Here is a 15,309-nt window from a genome sequence, read left to right as displayed (position 1 = left end):
TCCATCCTCATGTACACACACACTCACATATACATGCTCACACACACTCATATATACATACATACACACACTCACATATACACACATACACATGCTCACACACACTCCTACACACGGACACCTGCACTCACACACATATAAACTCACATACACGTGCGCACACACACACAGGTATCTATGCTCACACTCACACCCACACACCCCAGTGAGCACGCTGGGTGCCCTTACCAGCTGCTCCTGGGTCTTCTTCTGGTCCCGAGAGGCCCGGAGCAGGGCCTCTTTGGCTTCCTCAGCCTCCTGACGCTCCTTCGCCAGCTTTTCGGCCTCATCCTGGGCTCGCCTCCGTTCCTCTTCCAGCTCCAGAGCTTTCCGAGTCTGCTCTTCCAGTTCTGGGTGGAAAAAGGCAGAGGATGAGGCAAAGGACATCCCTCCCCCACCCCCCACCACCCTCTACACATGGCCACGCCCATTTCTGGAGCCCCAAACTCTCCGAGTTGCCAGGAACCCAATCATACCTGACCAAGCACGCTGATTTCCCCCAACAAGGGGGGTCAGCCAGCCTCTTCTCAGGGACCTCCTCCTTGAAGGCAGTGGCAGGGAGCTCACTACCTGAGGAGGTAGCCCATTCTCCTCGCTGGGAGTTTTCTCAGCCTTTCCATACCATCACCCACCCCCCACCTTCCTTCAAGCCCTTCCCCAGGAGGGATCCCTGAAGAGGCTCAATCACAGCAAGATAATGGACAAGGGGCCCAGTTGGCTCCTCCAATGTGGCAATGAGGCCTCAGGGGGCTCTCTCATCCCTTGGCCTTCCCACCCCCCCAAGGCCCTTAGATACCGAGCTGAGCTTTCTTGGTCTGTTCCTCGATCTGCTTCAGTTTCTCCATCAGCTCCTCCTTCTCCCTCTCGATCTTTTCCTTCTCCTTCTCAGCGAGCTCTCGCTTCTTCTTTTCATTCTCCAGGAGGGCCCTGGAGGGGCAGGGGGAAGGCAGGGGAACAGAATGGGAACTAGCAGGCACTTAGCAACACTTAGCTCCACCAAGAAGAGGCTGGGCCCCCAACATGACTAGAACCATGTCCCTGCCTCCAGCCAGGGGCTCCTGGCTGGGGAGTCCTTCCAATTCAGTTCAACAACCATCTATTAAACAGTGACTGTGCTTAGCTGGGGGGAGAGCAGGGGACAAGGGGGAAGAGTAAGAGATCATAAGGAATATTTTCTCCCAAATAAGACAAGGCAAGGTAGAGTGTGAGGCGGGCCAGGGCAAGTGCAGACCAAACACTTTAGGGAAATTTGAGGAAGAATTTCCCCAATTTTCAGCTGGGATGTAGGCTCCCAGATCTAGGGTTGGTGTGTGTGTATGTGAGGGTGTGAGCGTGTATGTGAGGGTGTGAGTGTTGTGTGAGGGTGTGAGTGTGTATGTGAGGGTGTGAGTGGGTATGTGAGGGTATAAGCATGTATGTGAGGGTGTGAGTGGGTATGTGAGGGTATGAGCATGTATGTGAGGGTGTGAGTGGGTATGTGAGGGTATGAGCATGTGTGCGAGGGTGTGAGTGGTGAGTGAGGGTGTGAGTGGTGTGTGAGGGTGTGAGCATGTGTGTGTGTGTGTGTGTGTGAGGCTGTGAGCGGGTGTGTGAGGGTGTGTGAGGGTGTGAGCGGGTGTGTGAGGGTGTGAGCGTGTATGTGAGGGTGTGAGCATGTATGTGAGGGTGTGAGTGGTGTGTGAGGGTATCTGTGCACGTGTGTGAACACATGAGTATTACGTGCATGTGTGAGTGTGCATGTGTGTGCTGGTCAGAGACCAGGTAGCCCTATCCCTTCATCTGACAGAAGAGGAAACTGAGGCCCAGGGAGGGGAAGGGACTTGTCCAAGGTCTCAACAGGCTCCTAGTCTGACCTCCTCATTTTAGAGTTCAGTAAACTGAGACCCATAAAAGTAAAATGATTCTCCCCATGGTCATAGAGGTAATAGGAGAGACAAGATTTGAACTCAGATCCTGTGATTCCAGGGAAGCCTCCCCAGATCTGCTACCCAAGGCTGAGCCCTGACGAAGGGATTCCAAAAGGCACAGATGAGGAAGGAGCCCATTCCAGGCACAGGGGACCACCCAGCCCTCCCTTGGCCCTCCTCCCTGCCTCCCACTCAATCTTGGAGCATAACTGAGGCTAAGGTATTCAGCACCTCAGGCCTACCAGTGGAATGCACACAGTGGAGCAAGGTTGTGCTCCTACATCTGCAGGGGTCATGGTGTGACCTTGGGAAAGTCATTTCTTCCTGGACCTTGTTTTTGTCTTATTCAATTCAACGAAGGACCTACCACGTGTCAGTCTCAGCTGAGTAGTGGCATCAGAAGCCAGATTCTAGGGCAGGGGTGGGGAACCTTCAATCTTGAGGCCACATGTGGCCCTCTAGGTCCTCAAGTGTAGCCCTTTGACTGAATCCAAACTTCACAGAACAAATCCCTTTAATAAAAACCTTTGTTCTGTAAAACTTGGACTCAGTCAAAAGGCTGCACACAAGGACCTAGAAGGCCACATGTGGCCTCAAGGCCCCAGGTTGCCCAGCCCTGTCTAGGGGATCAAAAAGGGAGGGGGCTGTGGACAATGGTCCCCAACAGCTTCTTCTAGGAGGGTGATGGCATGAAGGGATGATGGCTTGAAGATCCCCTGATGGCAGGGTCAAGGGAAGGTTTACGGTTGGCAACACAGAAGGGGCCAGTGTTGACAAGGAGAGGCTAAAGATTATTTTTTTTTAGGCAATTGGGGTTAAGTGACTTGCCCAAGGTCACACAGCTGAGAGGCTACAGGGATTGTTCCCACAGCAGGCCTCAGAGCATCTGCCAGCCACATTTACCTCCCTTCAGTCGAGGGGTGAGGGACTATGGGAGTGGAATGTTGTATATGTTACTGTGCAAACTGTCAGGCGACGGGGTCTATCAGTTGGTTTGATTTAACTGATCTTCTTTGAGGATGGTGGGGGCCTGGGAAATGGGCTCATGATGACTGAGGTCCTTCCCATCTCAATCTATGTGCCTAAGACAGAGTTCAAAGCTTGCCTCTGCTATTTCCTGCATATCTGGGCTTCAAGCCAGGGAGACCTTGCCTAGTCAGCCTCTCGATAGTCTTCGTTAAGCACCTACTATGTGCTGGGAACTAGGGGAAACTACAAACTTAAGACAGGCCTCCCAGAGTTCCATCTAGTGGGCAGTTATAAACATAGCTTGTAATGATAGCAGCAATAACAACAATAATAATAACGATGATGATAATGATGATATTTCTCTAGAACTTTAAGGTCGGCAAAGCACTTTATAATCATGATCTTATTTGATCCTCACAACAATCCTGGGAGATAGGTACCATTATTATACCCATTGTATAGCTGGGGAAAACTGAGCCACACAGTGCCTCATATAGTGAATGAAGTGACTTGAGCTTCCTGATTTCAAGTGCTCTGTGCACTATGGTGCCCCCTCCACCCTGTGCATCCTAAATACCCCAAATTACATGCGGCTAAGTGACCACTTTCCACCCTCCAAACAGGTCCAAGTCCTTTCCAGGCCTTGCTCGGAGAACTGGGATCAGGCCTGTGACACCAGGGGGCTGCCTGTGTGTCCACTGACCCACTAGGAGTCTTCCCAGACCCCCTCTCCTTCCCCCAGCCACTCTTCATTCCGTGGCATCTCCCTCATGAGAACGTAAGTTTCTCGAAGGCAGGGACCGGCTTGCTTTTCTATTTGCATCCCCAGCACTGAGTAGGTACTTTAATCAGTATTTTATGTTCCTTCTCATTTGAGGAGTGACTTCCTTCCTATGGGTCTCACGTTCCTGGCCCATTCCTCCCAGATGGGCACTGCTGGTGAGGCTCTTCCCACCCACGCCTTGTTGGAGGCCCCATGTCTGCTCCCCTTTGGCCCCACCCCACCCCCAAAGCTCGGCACCCACCTCTCCATCTGCTTCTGGTGTTTCTCCTCCCGGGCCTGGGCCTTCATCTGCTGCACCTCAATGGTGTCTGGCTTACGGCGCCGCATGTACAGCTCGTGGTTCCCCATGCACAGCGCCAGGATGCGCTTGTTGATGCGGAGCCGGGGGGCATAGAAGACAAAGTCCTGGTGGTGGCGTGGGAGGGAGGAGGGAAGAAAAGGAGAATGATCTTGAGGAGGCCAAGGCCAAGAATAGACAACATAGGGGCAGTTAGGTGGCACAGTGGGTAGAGCTCCGGCTTTGGAGTCAGGAGGACCCGAGTTCAAATCCAGCCTCAGACACTTGACATTTACTAGCTGTGTGACCCTGGGCAAGTCATTTAACACCGATTACTTCTCCAAAAAGAAAAAAAAAAAAAGACAACATGATGTGACAAAAGAACCCTGAACCTGGATTGTAAAGACCTGGCCTTGAGTCCAGACTGACATTTGTGAGCCACATGTCCCTAGGTATGAGTCACATGGCTTCCCTTGGGCTCAGTTTCCCTATCTATAATACATGGCTTCCTTTACTATCTATGGACCTCACTGGGTTGTTGTGAGAAAAGGACGGGGGACTGGACCTTTGCTGTCACTGAAAACTCCATCCACCAACACAGGTGAGCCCCTGCTCTGTTGTCTGAGGCGCTGGGAGGTTAGGTGACTTTCCCAGGGTCTTACAGCCAGTTAATTACATGTCAGAGGCAGGTCTTCCTGGCTCTAAGGCTGGCTCTCTAGCCACTATGCCACACTGCCCAATTTGTGAGCCAAAGATTGTAATTGCATTGTTATCTGCAAAGCAGGGGAGAGCCGTGAGTTCTTATCAGCCTTGGCATCACACAGGCCTCTATCTTTGAGCCCTGGCTTTTCTGAAGGCAGTTACACCAGGGTAGCTGGCGTGCTACCAGTTAGGGGCATCTTATCTAGAGGACAAGTGTGGACACTCTGGAATTTGCTTGCAAGAAAATGTGAATATACCTATGTTTTGTTTCTTTAAAAACGGCTAATGTGCTTATCACGTTGGGTCAGGCGACCCAAGACAAGGAAGGATAGCTAATGAATTGGATTAAGACTCTGGATCCAAAACCCATGCTGATGAGCTTGGGAAGAGCCAAGCTAGTCCTGGGCTTGGGTTATAAAACCAATCAAGCACAGAGGAAATGTGGTTAGACAGCAGTTGGTGACGAAGAAGATCTGGGGGTTTTAGTGGGCCGCAAGCACAGTGACTCAGCAGCATGACTAGTCAACCTCCCAAACCAAAAATCGTTGCAATCATTTTTTTTTATCATAGCACAGAACTGGAAAACCAATGAACACCCATCAGTTGAACCAAATGTTGCATTTGAATGAAATGAAAATAGAATTCCACCATAAGAAAGTGATAGAGAAAGGGAAGGCTCATATCATACAGACAAAGCCTGAAGGTGGCTGAGCCCGGAGCAGTCCATTCCTGGTCACAGAGGATATGGGAGTGGCTGTGCCTCCCCATGTTCAACAAAGAGTTGGGGGGAGGGGGAAGGCAGGAACCTAGGGGAGTGTTGCCTACCCTGCCCAATATGGTTAACCTATTGGATGATGTTTCCTTTCTTTGTTCCAAGAGGATGGTTTACAGAGCTGTGGGGGCTGGATTGGGAAGTGACTTATAAATGGTATACAACCAGAAAAAGCATGAAGTAAAGCTTGAAGTTGAAAAATCCATTTGAAAAATCATGAAATACTGCCCGGTGGGTAAAGAGAAGCTGCCTGGCACAGCGAGAGAGAGCCCAGGCATGGAATCAGTGGGAGCTGGGGACAAGTCCCAGCTGGGATAGGCACCGCCACATGGTCTTGGGCAGCAGGAGGGATGGTGGCCCATCTGCCCTGCACATCTGCACTGGGAGAAGGAGCCGCTTACACCAATGAACACACCTCAGGCTGGGCCAAAGAGAGAAAAAGGCTGATGTCAGGCGGGGCCCAGCCAAAACAACAACAGGCCAGAGTCCAGGTTCTCAGGGCCCCCTCACTGTGGGGAGGGAGGGTAAGGCCAGCTGACGCCTCACTGGGTGGGTGGCAAAGGGGATTCCTTGGCACGGGTGGGACCTGATGGCCTCTGTCTGGCATCACTTCCAAGTGGGCAAGTCTAAGATCCTGTCCCAGTGAGGGAAGGGATCTGATTGCTCCAGGTCCCTCCCCCCAGTCCCACCATCTAGGATGGGAGAGACCATCGAAGTCTTCTGCGTGCTAGCCCTGTGGCCACACCTACGTTCAAGACCGGGGCTTATAAGAGCCAACTCCTTTCTGCCTCACTCTTCTAGACCTGGGCTGCTCGGGCTGCTCTGTGCTCCCGGCTACAGATGTCCAACCTGGTGGCGAGGTCGCCAGGCTTAGGATCACAGAATGTAGCACAACAGAGCTGCGAGGAGGAGGGATGGAACCCAAAGAGGGCCACTGGCCCAATGCCTTCACATTTTACAGAGAAGGAAACTGAGGCACTTAGGGAGGGGAAGGGACTTGCCCAAAGTCTCACATAGAGCTGGAAGACACCTCAAGTACAACCCCCCTCATTTTAAGAGGGAGAAATTGAGGTTCACAAAATCTAAGTGGCTTACCCATGGTCAAACTTGGGGATTCTGACTCCACATCCAATATTCTTTCTACTCCATCATCTTGCCTGCCTTCCTCCCAGTCCTAGAAACTTTTTCATTTACCCTCTTTCCCGTCCCAAATTCCCTCTCCGTTCTTTACTCCCCAAAAGAACATTTTTAAAAATCCAGTTACGCCATCGGTTTTTGTTGCTGCCTTGTCATCCCGCAGCCAAGCAGGCCTGGATCTGACCAGGGGGGCAAAGGTCACTTACCGGAGCTTTCTTATCAATTGGCTTGATGACAAACTTCTTATCATTGAAGGAAATGTTTCTGATTTCGCTCCAGGGGAAGCCAATCTTGGGGGTCAGCCTGGAGGAGGAGACATAGAGAAGATCAGGGCCGAAGGGAGCCCCGGCACTGGCAGTGCTCACCAGTCCTGCCTTAGCAAGCGCTCTCCACCGAACAGCCTCAGGAGGTGGGGACTGCAGCAGGGCAGAGGTTGGCCCAGGCTCCCATGGCTGGCTAGTGACGCCAGGGCTGATATTCAGATCTTCTGGTCCCAACCGAGCCCAGCATGCTCTCTTCTTGGTCAGGCTGGAGCAAAATCCCCCAACAGTCCTTGTGTTTTGTATGAGTGGAGCGGGAAGGGCAGAAGGGGAGGAGAGAAGAGAAGAACCCAAGAAAAGATCTACGGTCTCCACAGGGTTATTGTGGAATAAATCTGGTCAATAACGCTTCCAGGTGACACGAGAAAGACCTGAAGACAATAATTTTGTCTCCTGACCTGGACATAAACTGGATGTTGGCCCAAGGTATACGCCTGCCGAGAGGCAGGGGGATGGATGCAAAGACATCCCTCCCTCAGTATTCTGGCCTAGAGGGCCCTAGCGAGCAATCAGAGTGGGCAGGAGGAACGGGGACACAGGCCTGGGCCTTCCTCACCTGTCGTTCTGCTCATAGATATTGAGTCCCAAGGCATCCACGCCTAGCCACAACTCGGAACCCTTCTTGTTCTTGATGTTGAAGTAATTCACCCCGTACATCTCCAGGTCCTGAGCTATCTTCAGATATTCCAGGACAGCATCTTCCCTGAAAGCCAAGGAAGGATGCACACACGTGCTGGGACTACTGGAATCCCCTAAGCACCTTTTCTCCCTCTTCTCCCTCATCTAGCCTTCATACTGCACGTCAGAAGGAGCCTCTTTCACCATAAACCTGCACTTGTCAGTGCCTGGTAGGCTCAGGGAGTCTCACAGGGCAAAAGTCAAACTCCTGTCTAGCATTCAGGGCCTTCCACTACCTGGTCCTACCCTCTCCTTCTCACTTATATCACTTCCACACAATCTCTATTTCCGCCAAACCTACATGGCCTCCACTCTCTTCTAAACGCCCACTGAGCTCTACTGCCTACACTGTTCCCTACACTGGAAATGTCTTCATAGAAGCAGAATTAGAGTAGAAAGGCACTGGGGAAGTTGAGTCCAGCCTTCCAACCCTCCCCTTTACAGAGGGGAAGACTGAGGCCCAAGGAAACTAAGGCACATGCCAAAGGGCATATGGAGAAGTCACAGCTGGGATTCCAACTGGTGTCTTTCAGCTCCAGATCTCCCGCTGCTCTCTCCCTTTTCCCTCCTCACCTACTGAATCTCTAGCACCAACCCTCAAAATCTCTCCCTGATTCTTCTCTGTTGTCCAACATTCCACCCCCACCCCACCCCCACCCTCCAGACTTCCTGGTGCACTTTCCCTGAATCTCCCTGAGGGACTTAGGATCTTGCCTTATTCTGGATAGCTACTATTATTAGACTGGAAGCTCCTCAAGGGCAGAGACTCTCTTTTGCCTCTTAGTGCCTGGCAGACAGTAGATTCTTAATAAATGTTTGAATGATTGAACGATCTGCTTCTACCTTCTGCCCTTACTGGACTGTGAGCTCCCCGAAGACAGGGCCCTCTGCCAATGCCCAACACAGGGAATTTCATGCATGGGGTATTAAAACAAACATGACTGGGTCAAGCCGCCTGGGCCAGGCGTGAGGGTGGCCAGAGGGCAGGGTCAGTTGCCTCACCTCAGCATGCCTCGGTGCTCCTCATGCCACACCTGGATCCTCTCCTCCCACTGGTCTTTGTTCAGCTTGTGCTGCTCCAAGACTCTACAAAGAAAGCCAAGAGTTAAAAGATTAAGGCCCAGCTCAAAGTATGTCTATAGTATGAAAGGGATTCTTAAGCATTTTCCCCGTGACCTTTCGGGGAGATTTGAGGTGTTATTTTCTCTCCATTTTACAGAGGGTAAAAGTGAGGCTTAAGCAAGTAAGAGTGCCCTTGGGGAGAGGAGGAGCTCCTGGCCCTTCCGGTCATACCTCTGGGGCAGCAGCTTGTCCCCGGCTAAGTAGCCAGCCTTGTGCACCTCCTTGTTGAAGTCACCATACTTGGACTGGACCGCGTAGGAAGCCAGCAAGACGGCAGTCTCTGGGGGGCAGTAGATGTCATCATTGAGGATGCCCTCCTTCACTTGCAGGAAGAAAAGGCGCTGGGTGATGTCCTGAATCAGCTCCTCCGACACATCCTCGGGGTAAAACTTAGCCCGGAATTTGAAGAGCAGGGGGCTCTCCTTCCGCACGTCCTGGGCCGTCACCTGAGATCGGGAAGATAAGCTTAGGAAAAAGTCCCTCTCCGGAGTCACCTCATCTGTGCTCACTGCCTGCGGGTGGCCAGTTCTCTCAAGGATGCTGACAGAGTCTTGAGCAGACGCATGTGAAGTGATGGGTAGCAAAGGCAGAGAAACTAAGATAAGCCCCATGCGCCTACGTGACAGATAAGTGACAGCTGAACTCTGATCAATTACACAAGACTGTTTCTACAGAAGCCAGGGTGAAATGCACATCCCTCTGGGCATAGAGGGAGGGGACCACGGGTACAGGATGGTGCATACGCTGCCAGACACAGCTGCCTCGTCAGGCAATTTTGCTTAAATGTACAAGGGAGTGGATGTTGAGAAAAGACTGATGTGAAACTAAAACAAAAGGAATGAAAGAAAAGAAGGTGATCAAATGCCACACAGCCATTCCAAAAAGATGGAAAGATGGTACCAGACAGCAATGAGGCAATGACCCCTCCTGGGGGCATGCTGTCCTGTGATCCAGACCCTTCCAATCAGAAAGTCTTTCCTGGGTCCCTTATCCACCACACATAAGAGGCAGGCCAGGATTTTCCAGGGTCCTTTATCCATGAGGCCACCTCAGTCAAGAGCAGGCCAGGGCTCAGGGCCTGACGTCCTCCAATTGCCCTGCTTCCCAGCTCTGGAGGCGCTCTGAGGGGCTCAGCTTCAGAGGGAGAGTCCTCAATTGCTCAACCACATGCTAGGGCCCAGCAGTTCTCCAAATGGGTTGGCAATGACTGCTAGGCCCCAGCTGTGAATGCTTACCCAGGGAAAGGAGGGCTGGGCCCTTTGAGGGGTACATTCAGGGCCTCCCTCTTCATGCTCAGAGGGAAATGAGAAGGCAAGAAATGTGTGTCCTGGAGCCTCTCTTCAGCCATGCCAGGAAGCCATGACAGATACAGAATGTCCCAGGTGGGAGGGCCCATAGAGCAAGGAATGTGAGAGCTGGAAGGGACCTTGGAAAGCGTCAAATCCGCAAGCTCACAACCACTCTTGGTCCCAGTGGGGACACCAATCCACCCTTAGTCTAAACACTTACCTTTTTATTGAGTTTCAGCCATGTGGAGAAACCCTTGGTATCTTGGTACTGCAGGCCAAAGAACCAGACCTCTCTCAGGCCAATGGTCTTCACAACCTGGGGGAAGCAGAGAAATACTGTTAACTCCAGTCAAGTCCCTCGTCCCTTCTCTGTTGTTCCCAGGATGGGCAATGTTGGGAAGGTGAGGTGGGGGCATTAAGCCTGCTGCCCCGGATCTTCAGGGATTCCAGAGCACTGGCATTGGAAGGAGCTGAGTAGCACACAGTGGAGCGCTGGACTTGGACAGTCAGGAGGACCGGGTTCAAATTCCAGCTCTGCATTTATTAAGCTATGTGACCTTGGGCAAGTCATGAATTCTCTGAACAAGAGTTTCCTCTGCTAAAATGGGGATTAACCACATTTGCCTTCCCTCCCTCACACAAGGCCGTGGTAAGGAATGTAACAAAGGGAAAACTGGAGATATGAAGGTTCTCTGGCCTTGTGGCTGACAGCATAGATCATAATGTATATGTCTTCAGATGGGGAAACTGAGGCCCGAGAGAGTTAGAGAGCCAAAGTCCAGACTTACAGTGGCCATCCCAAATAGAGCTAGCCAGGGATGCCTCAAACAGTTCCTGCTACCTCTCATGGGAGGCCACAGGGTTAGTCTCAGGTCCCATCAGCAACCAGACCACAGAAGCAGAGATCTGACCCCCTCATGAGGCCCAGGTAGGAGAAGGGACTCGCCCTTTATACACAGAAGATTCTGGATCTAAAGGTGGAAGAAACCCCAGAGACCAGCTAATTCCACCCTGTCATTTTAAAGAGGGTTGGAAACTGAGGCTCAGGGAAGGGAAATGACATGCTTAAGATCAGATAGCTAGTAAGTGCCAGAGGCAGGATTTGAACTCAGGTCCTGAAAGGCCAGGAACAGGCCAAACAGGGCAAAGCTCTGCTGGCCAGGATCCTGGCTCTAGCCACTTATTACCTGCCAACAAACAGGTTTTAACTTCCCCTCTGTAAAATGGAGATTCACTCTGCTTTTACCCACAAGGATGCAGTGCTCCATAAATCTCAATGAAAATGCTCCAGAAAGATGTGCTCATGAGGGAGCCTCTCCCTGCATGGCTCCCTCTCCATGGCCGGCTCCCACTCTGGTCCGGTGGCTGCTCAGAGCCTGGACCTTTCCATGGGCTGAGGTGGGGGGGGGGGGGGGATCAGAGCCAATGGAGCAGCCCCAGCAGGCGCGGGCGGGAAAAGAAACAAACGGGCTCTGTTCTCTCACCCTGGGCATCACCATGGTAATGGGGCCTACTCTGGGCTACTTAGCCAGCTCTGGCTTCCCCAGCGGTGGCCCCAGGGGAGCTCATAAGCATCATAATGAAGGGACACAAGCACAAAGAATATGGGGGTGCAGGGAAGAAGCCTGGCTGCTGGGAGGATGCTAACGACCCTGGGAATCCAACAGTCTGCTCTGGCCAGAGCGGGGGTGGGGTGGCAGCTCTGGGTTTGTAGTGTGCAGCTACACTACAAGTATGGCATGGGGCCTAGTGGAGAAGACGCTGGCCTGATTACTATGGGGACACTCAGTGGCTGTGTGACCCTGACGAAGGTATTCAACCTTTCTGGGCCTCAGTTTCCCCATCTGCACTAGGAGGGGCCCTGGGAAAACCAATGAACTCCAGTCAAGGGACCCAGGTTGAAGGGTTTAACCCCTGAGACCTGAGGCCCACAAAGGTCAAATCATTTGCCACACAGATCATGAGTGGACAGAGTTGGAATTCAGGCTCACAACCTCTGACTGCAGATCCAGTCTTTCCCCACTACTCCCTCTTAGTTTGGCCCTGTGGGACCAAGCACAACAAATCTAATCTCTTCTGTGTGTGCTCCCTAGAGGGGGAGGGGAGGGAGGGAACAAGTACACATTTACATGCGAGGCCCTGTGCTCAGCGCTTTCTTTACCAATACCATCTCCTCGGATCCTCACGACAATCCTGGGAGGTAAGTGCTCTTATGATCCCATTTTACAGATGAGGAAACTGAGGCAGGCAGTGGCAAAGTGACTTGACCAGGGTCACACAGCTAGGATGTGAACCCAGGTCTTCCTGACTAGACTCTGTGCTCTGTGTACTGTGGTACCTCCTAGCTGCCTCATTCCACCGAAAGCCCCACGGGGATTATGGGTAGGCTTGTTCCCAACTGCAGTGCCACAGGCTCTCCCCCAAACCAGGAGTTCTTAACGTTTATGGTACCATGCCCACTCCCCCCTGGCAGGCAGTGAAGTATCTGAACCTCTTTTCTGAACCTTTTTAGAGGTATAAATGAAAATACAAAAGATTGCAAGGAAAACTGACTCCTTCAAATAAAGATGTAATTTTTTTCGCATCCAGGTTTGAAAACCCTCTGAAATCTGGGGGCGTAGGGGGTTGGTCTGTGGGCCCCAGGCTGCACTCAGTCTCTAAACCTTCTTTTTCTGCTTTAGGTCCCTGTCACCCCTTCCTCCCCCCAAAACCCCATCCCCTGGACACAGACTCCTACCACACATCAAGGAACAGCTTAGCAAAACAAATCAACAGAACGATAATTCCTACTCCCAGACACCTTCAGCAAGAGGAGGGAGCATCAAAGCCTTCTTTTAATCATTAGATCAGGTACAGAAGGACAAGAACCCTGGGGAGGCAGAGGGGACAAAATGGAACTGGACCCGCCCCCGCCCCCTTGCTGACCTGGGACCCAGGAGTTGGGGGAGGAGGGAGGGAGTCAAACTGCAGCCTGGTCAGTCTAAGACAAGAGCTTCCAGGGAATGTTTATACTGGAGACTGATCCCTGCCCCTCTGCTGGGGACTGGAAGCGTGTTTGTGTGTGTGTGTGTGTGTGTGTGTGTGTGTGTGTGTGTGTGTGTGTGTGTGTGTGTGTGTGTGTGTGTGTGTGTGTGTGTGTAATAGGAGTGACCAAAAAAAAATATCTCCCCCCAGCGGGGGGGGGGGGGGGCTCCCAAAAAGGAGCAGGGTAAATCCAATTACCAGCCCTAATAGGTTCCCAAGGGCTTGGGAGGAAAGCTAGTGCCTGCAAACTAAGTCTAACTCAGAAAAAGCCCAGACAGAGAGGACTAGTTTTTATTGGGTTGGGAGGGGTGGGGGTGGGGGGAGAGCACAGGAACAGAATCTCTTGGGTGAAATCAGAGGATCTAGGATCTCAAGCTGCAAGGAACCTCTGAGGCCAGCTAGGCTGACCCTTGCATTTTACAAAGGGGGGAAACAGAGGCAGAGAAACGTCAAAGAACTTGCCCAAGTATAAAATCTGGACAATGGGACCTACCTCCCAGGACTATGGTGAGGACCAAATAAGAGATCTGTCAAGCGCAGTGCCTGGCACATAGTAGGCGCTTAATAAATGCTTATTTCCTCCTTCCTTCCTTTCTTTCTTTCTTTCCAAAGTCACATACAGGATCCTAGGTCTGCAGCCAGAAAGTACAGAGGTCATCTAGCGTAACCCCTGCATTTTGGAGGAGAGGGAACTGAGGCACTTGAATGGGGTTATGAGGCTCGTGTGAACATCTCAGAAAGGATTTGAAGCCAGGCCTTGACTTCAAGGGCAGCGCTCTATTCACTCCCCCATGCTGCCTCTGGCTGGGCTGCCATGTTGGAGAAAGGCCAGGTTTCTTTGAAAGAAAGTCTAATAATAACAGGTCACATTTCTGTAGAGCTTGTCAACTCATTCTGATCCTCCCAACAACCTTGGAAGGTAGGTGCTAATATTATACACATTTTACAGATGAAGAAACTGAGTTCACTGCCGTGCCTGGGGTCACATAGTAGTAAATGTCTGAGGTGGGATTTGAACTTGGGCCTTTTTGGACTCCAAATCCAATGTTCTAGTCATCGTGCCAAGAAGGCCGTTGGGCTTCACAGGCCTGACTAAGGGAAGATGGGGCAAAGGCAGTTCAGATTACTGGAAACCAGGGCACAGGGGAGGAGGGAACTCTTTCCAGGAACCAGGCCCCAAAAGGGGCAGAAATGGAACTGCCATTGGCCCTGTGGTTTGAGGCCAGTCAGGTACTCTTGGGAATTCATCACTTAAGGAAGGACCAGGGAGAACTTGGGAGGGTGAGGGGGCATTCGCTCCAGTGGGGCTTGGGGAACCATTTCTCAGCCAAGTGTCCAGCTGCCTTGGTATTTGGGGAAAGAGAGACACACGGAGATCCCCCAGGAGAAGGACAACAAATAGCAGCCCTTGTCTCCATAGCTTGCCAAGTATTTTCTTCACAAATTCTAGGCCCAGGACATGAAAAAGAAAAGATGTGGAATCTGGGCCTTAGCCACCATCCCCTCCCTTCCTCCCCCACGACCCTCAGGCTTTGGCGGAAAACAAGCTAGGGACAAATATTGCTCCAAAGAGGGAACAAGGCTAATCTCATTTTCAGCTTTCCTAGAGAGATTAGCTTCTGGGCCCTTGCTATGGCCATCTGGAAAGGGAAGCAGGGGCCTGCAGTGAAACCCAGTCCTGCTACTCACCCAAGTTATGATTCAGACAAGACTATTCTCAGTGGAGCAGAGCCAGAGCCAGACACACAGTAGGTGCTCAAGAAATGCTCACAGACTAACTGGGAGCCTGACACACAGTAGGTGCTCAAGAAATGCTCACAGACTAACTGGGAGCCTGACACACAATAGGTGCTCAAGAAATGCTCACAGACTAACTGGGAGCCTGGCACACAGTAGGTGTTCAAGAAATGCTCACAGTCCAATTGACCGCTGAAGGGGTTGGACCAGACTAGGTCATGCCTCTGAATCCTCCAAGTTGGTTATCTCCTCCTGAAACCAGCTGATAGGGCTAGGCCAGGAGTAGGAAACCTGCGGCTTTGAGGCCACATGTGGCCCTTTAGGACCTCAGGTGCAGCTCTTTGACTGAATCCAAACTTCACCGGACAAATCTCCTTAATAAAAGGATTTGTTCTGTAAAACTTGGGACTCAGTCAAAAGGCCACACCCAAGGACCTAGAAGGCCACTTGTGGCCTGGAGGCCATAGGTTCCCCACCCCTGGGCTAGGCTCTCTCTACCCTGTCCCTGGCCACAAGGCCTCTCACTGGAGCCCTGGCTCCTCTCCGGGCCTA

The 15,309-nt window shown here is 51.8% G+C and overlaps 1 protein-coding gene across 1 annotated transcript in view; it reads right to left on the bottom strand.

The window, feature by feature from the left end:
- The window catches only part of MSN (moesin), an 81,944-nt gene that overhangs the window by 6,116 nt on the left and 60,519 nt on the right, over positions 1 to 15,309 (bottom strand). The window contains exons 3-10 of the mRNA XM_027842682.1: positions 10,217 to 10,312; positions 8,879 to 9,153; positions 8,588 to 8,671; positions 7,464 to 7,610; positions 6,794 to 6,890; positions 3,941 to 4,104; positions 836 to 966; positions 229 to 389 (exon numbers count right to left, since the gene is read on the bottom strand). Coding sequence (XP_027698483.1) covers positions 229 to 389; positions 836 to 966; positions 3,941 to 4,104; positions 6,794 to 6,890; positions 7,464 to 7,610; positions 8,588 to 8,671; positions 8,879 to 9,153; positions 10,217 to 10,312 — 1,155 coding nt within the window. The remainder of the gene's footprint in view (positions 1 to 228; positions 390 to 835; positions 967 to 3,940; positions 4,105 to 6,793; positions 6,891 to 7,463; positions 7,611 to 8,587; positions 8,672 to 8,878; positions 9,154 to 10,216; positions 10,313 to 15,309) is intronic.

Source organism: Vombatus ursinus, unplaced genomic scaffold (genome assembly GCF_900497805.2).
Source record: "Vombatus ursinus unplaced genomic scaffold, bare-nosed wombat genome assembly UNPS02014882.1, whole genome shotgun sequence".
NCBI lineage: Eukaryota > Metazoa > Chordata > Mammalia > Diprotodontia > Vombatidae > Vombatus > Vombatus ursinus.
Note: the sequence above shows the minus strand (reverse complement) of the source record. Positions and strands in the feature narration are given on the sequence as shown.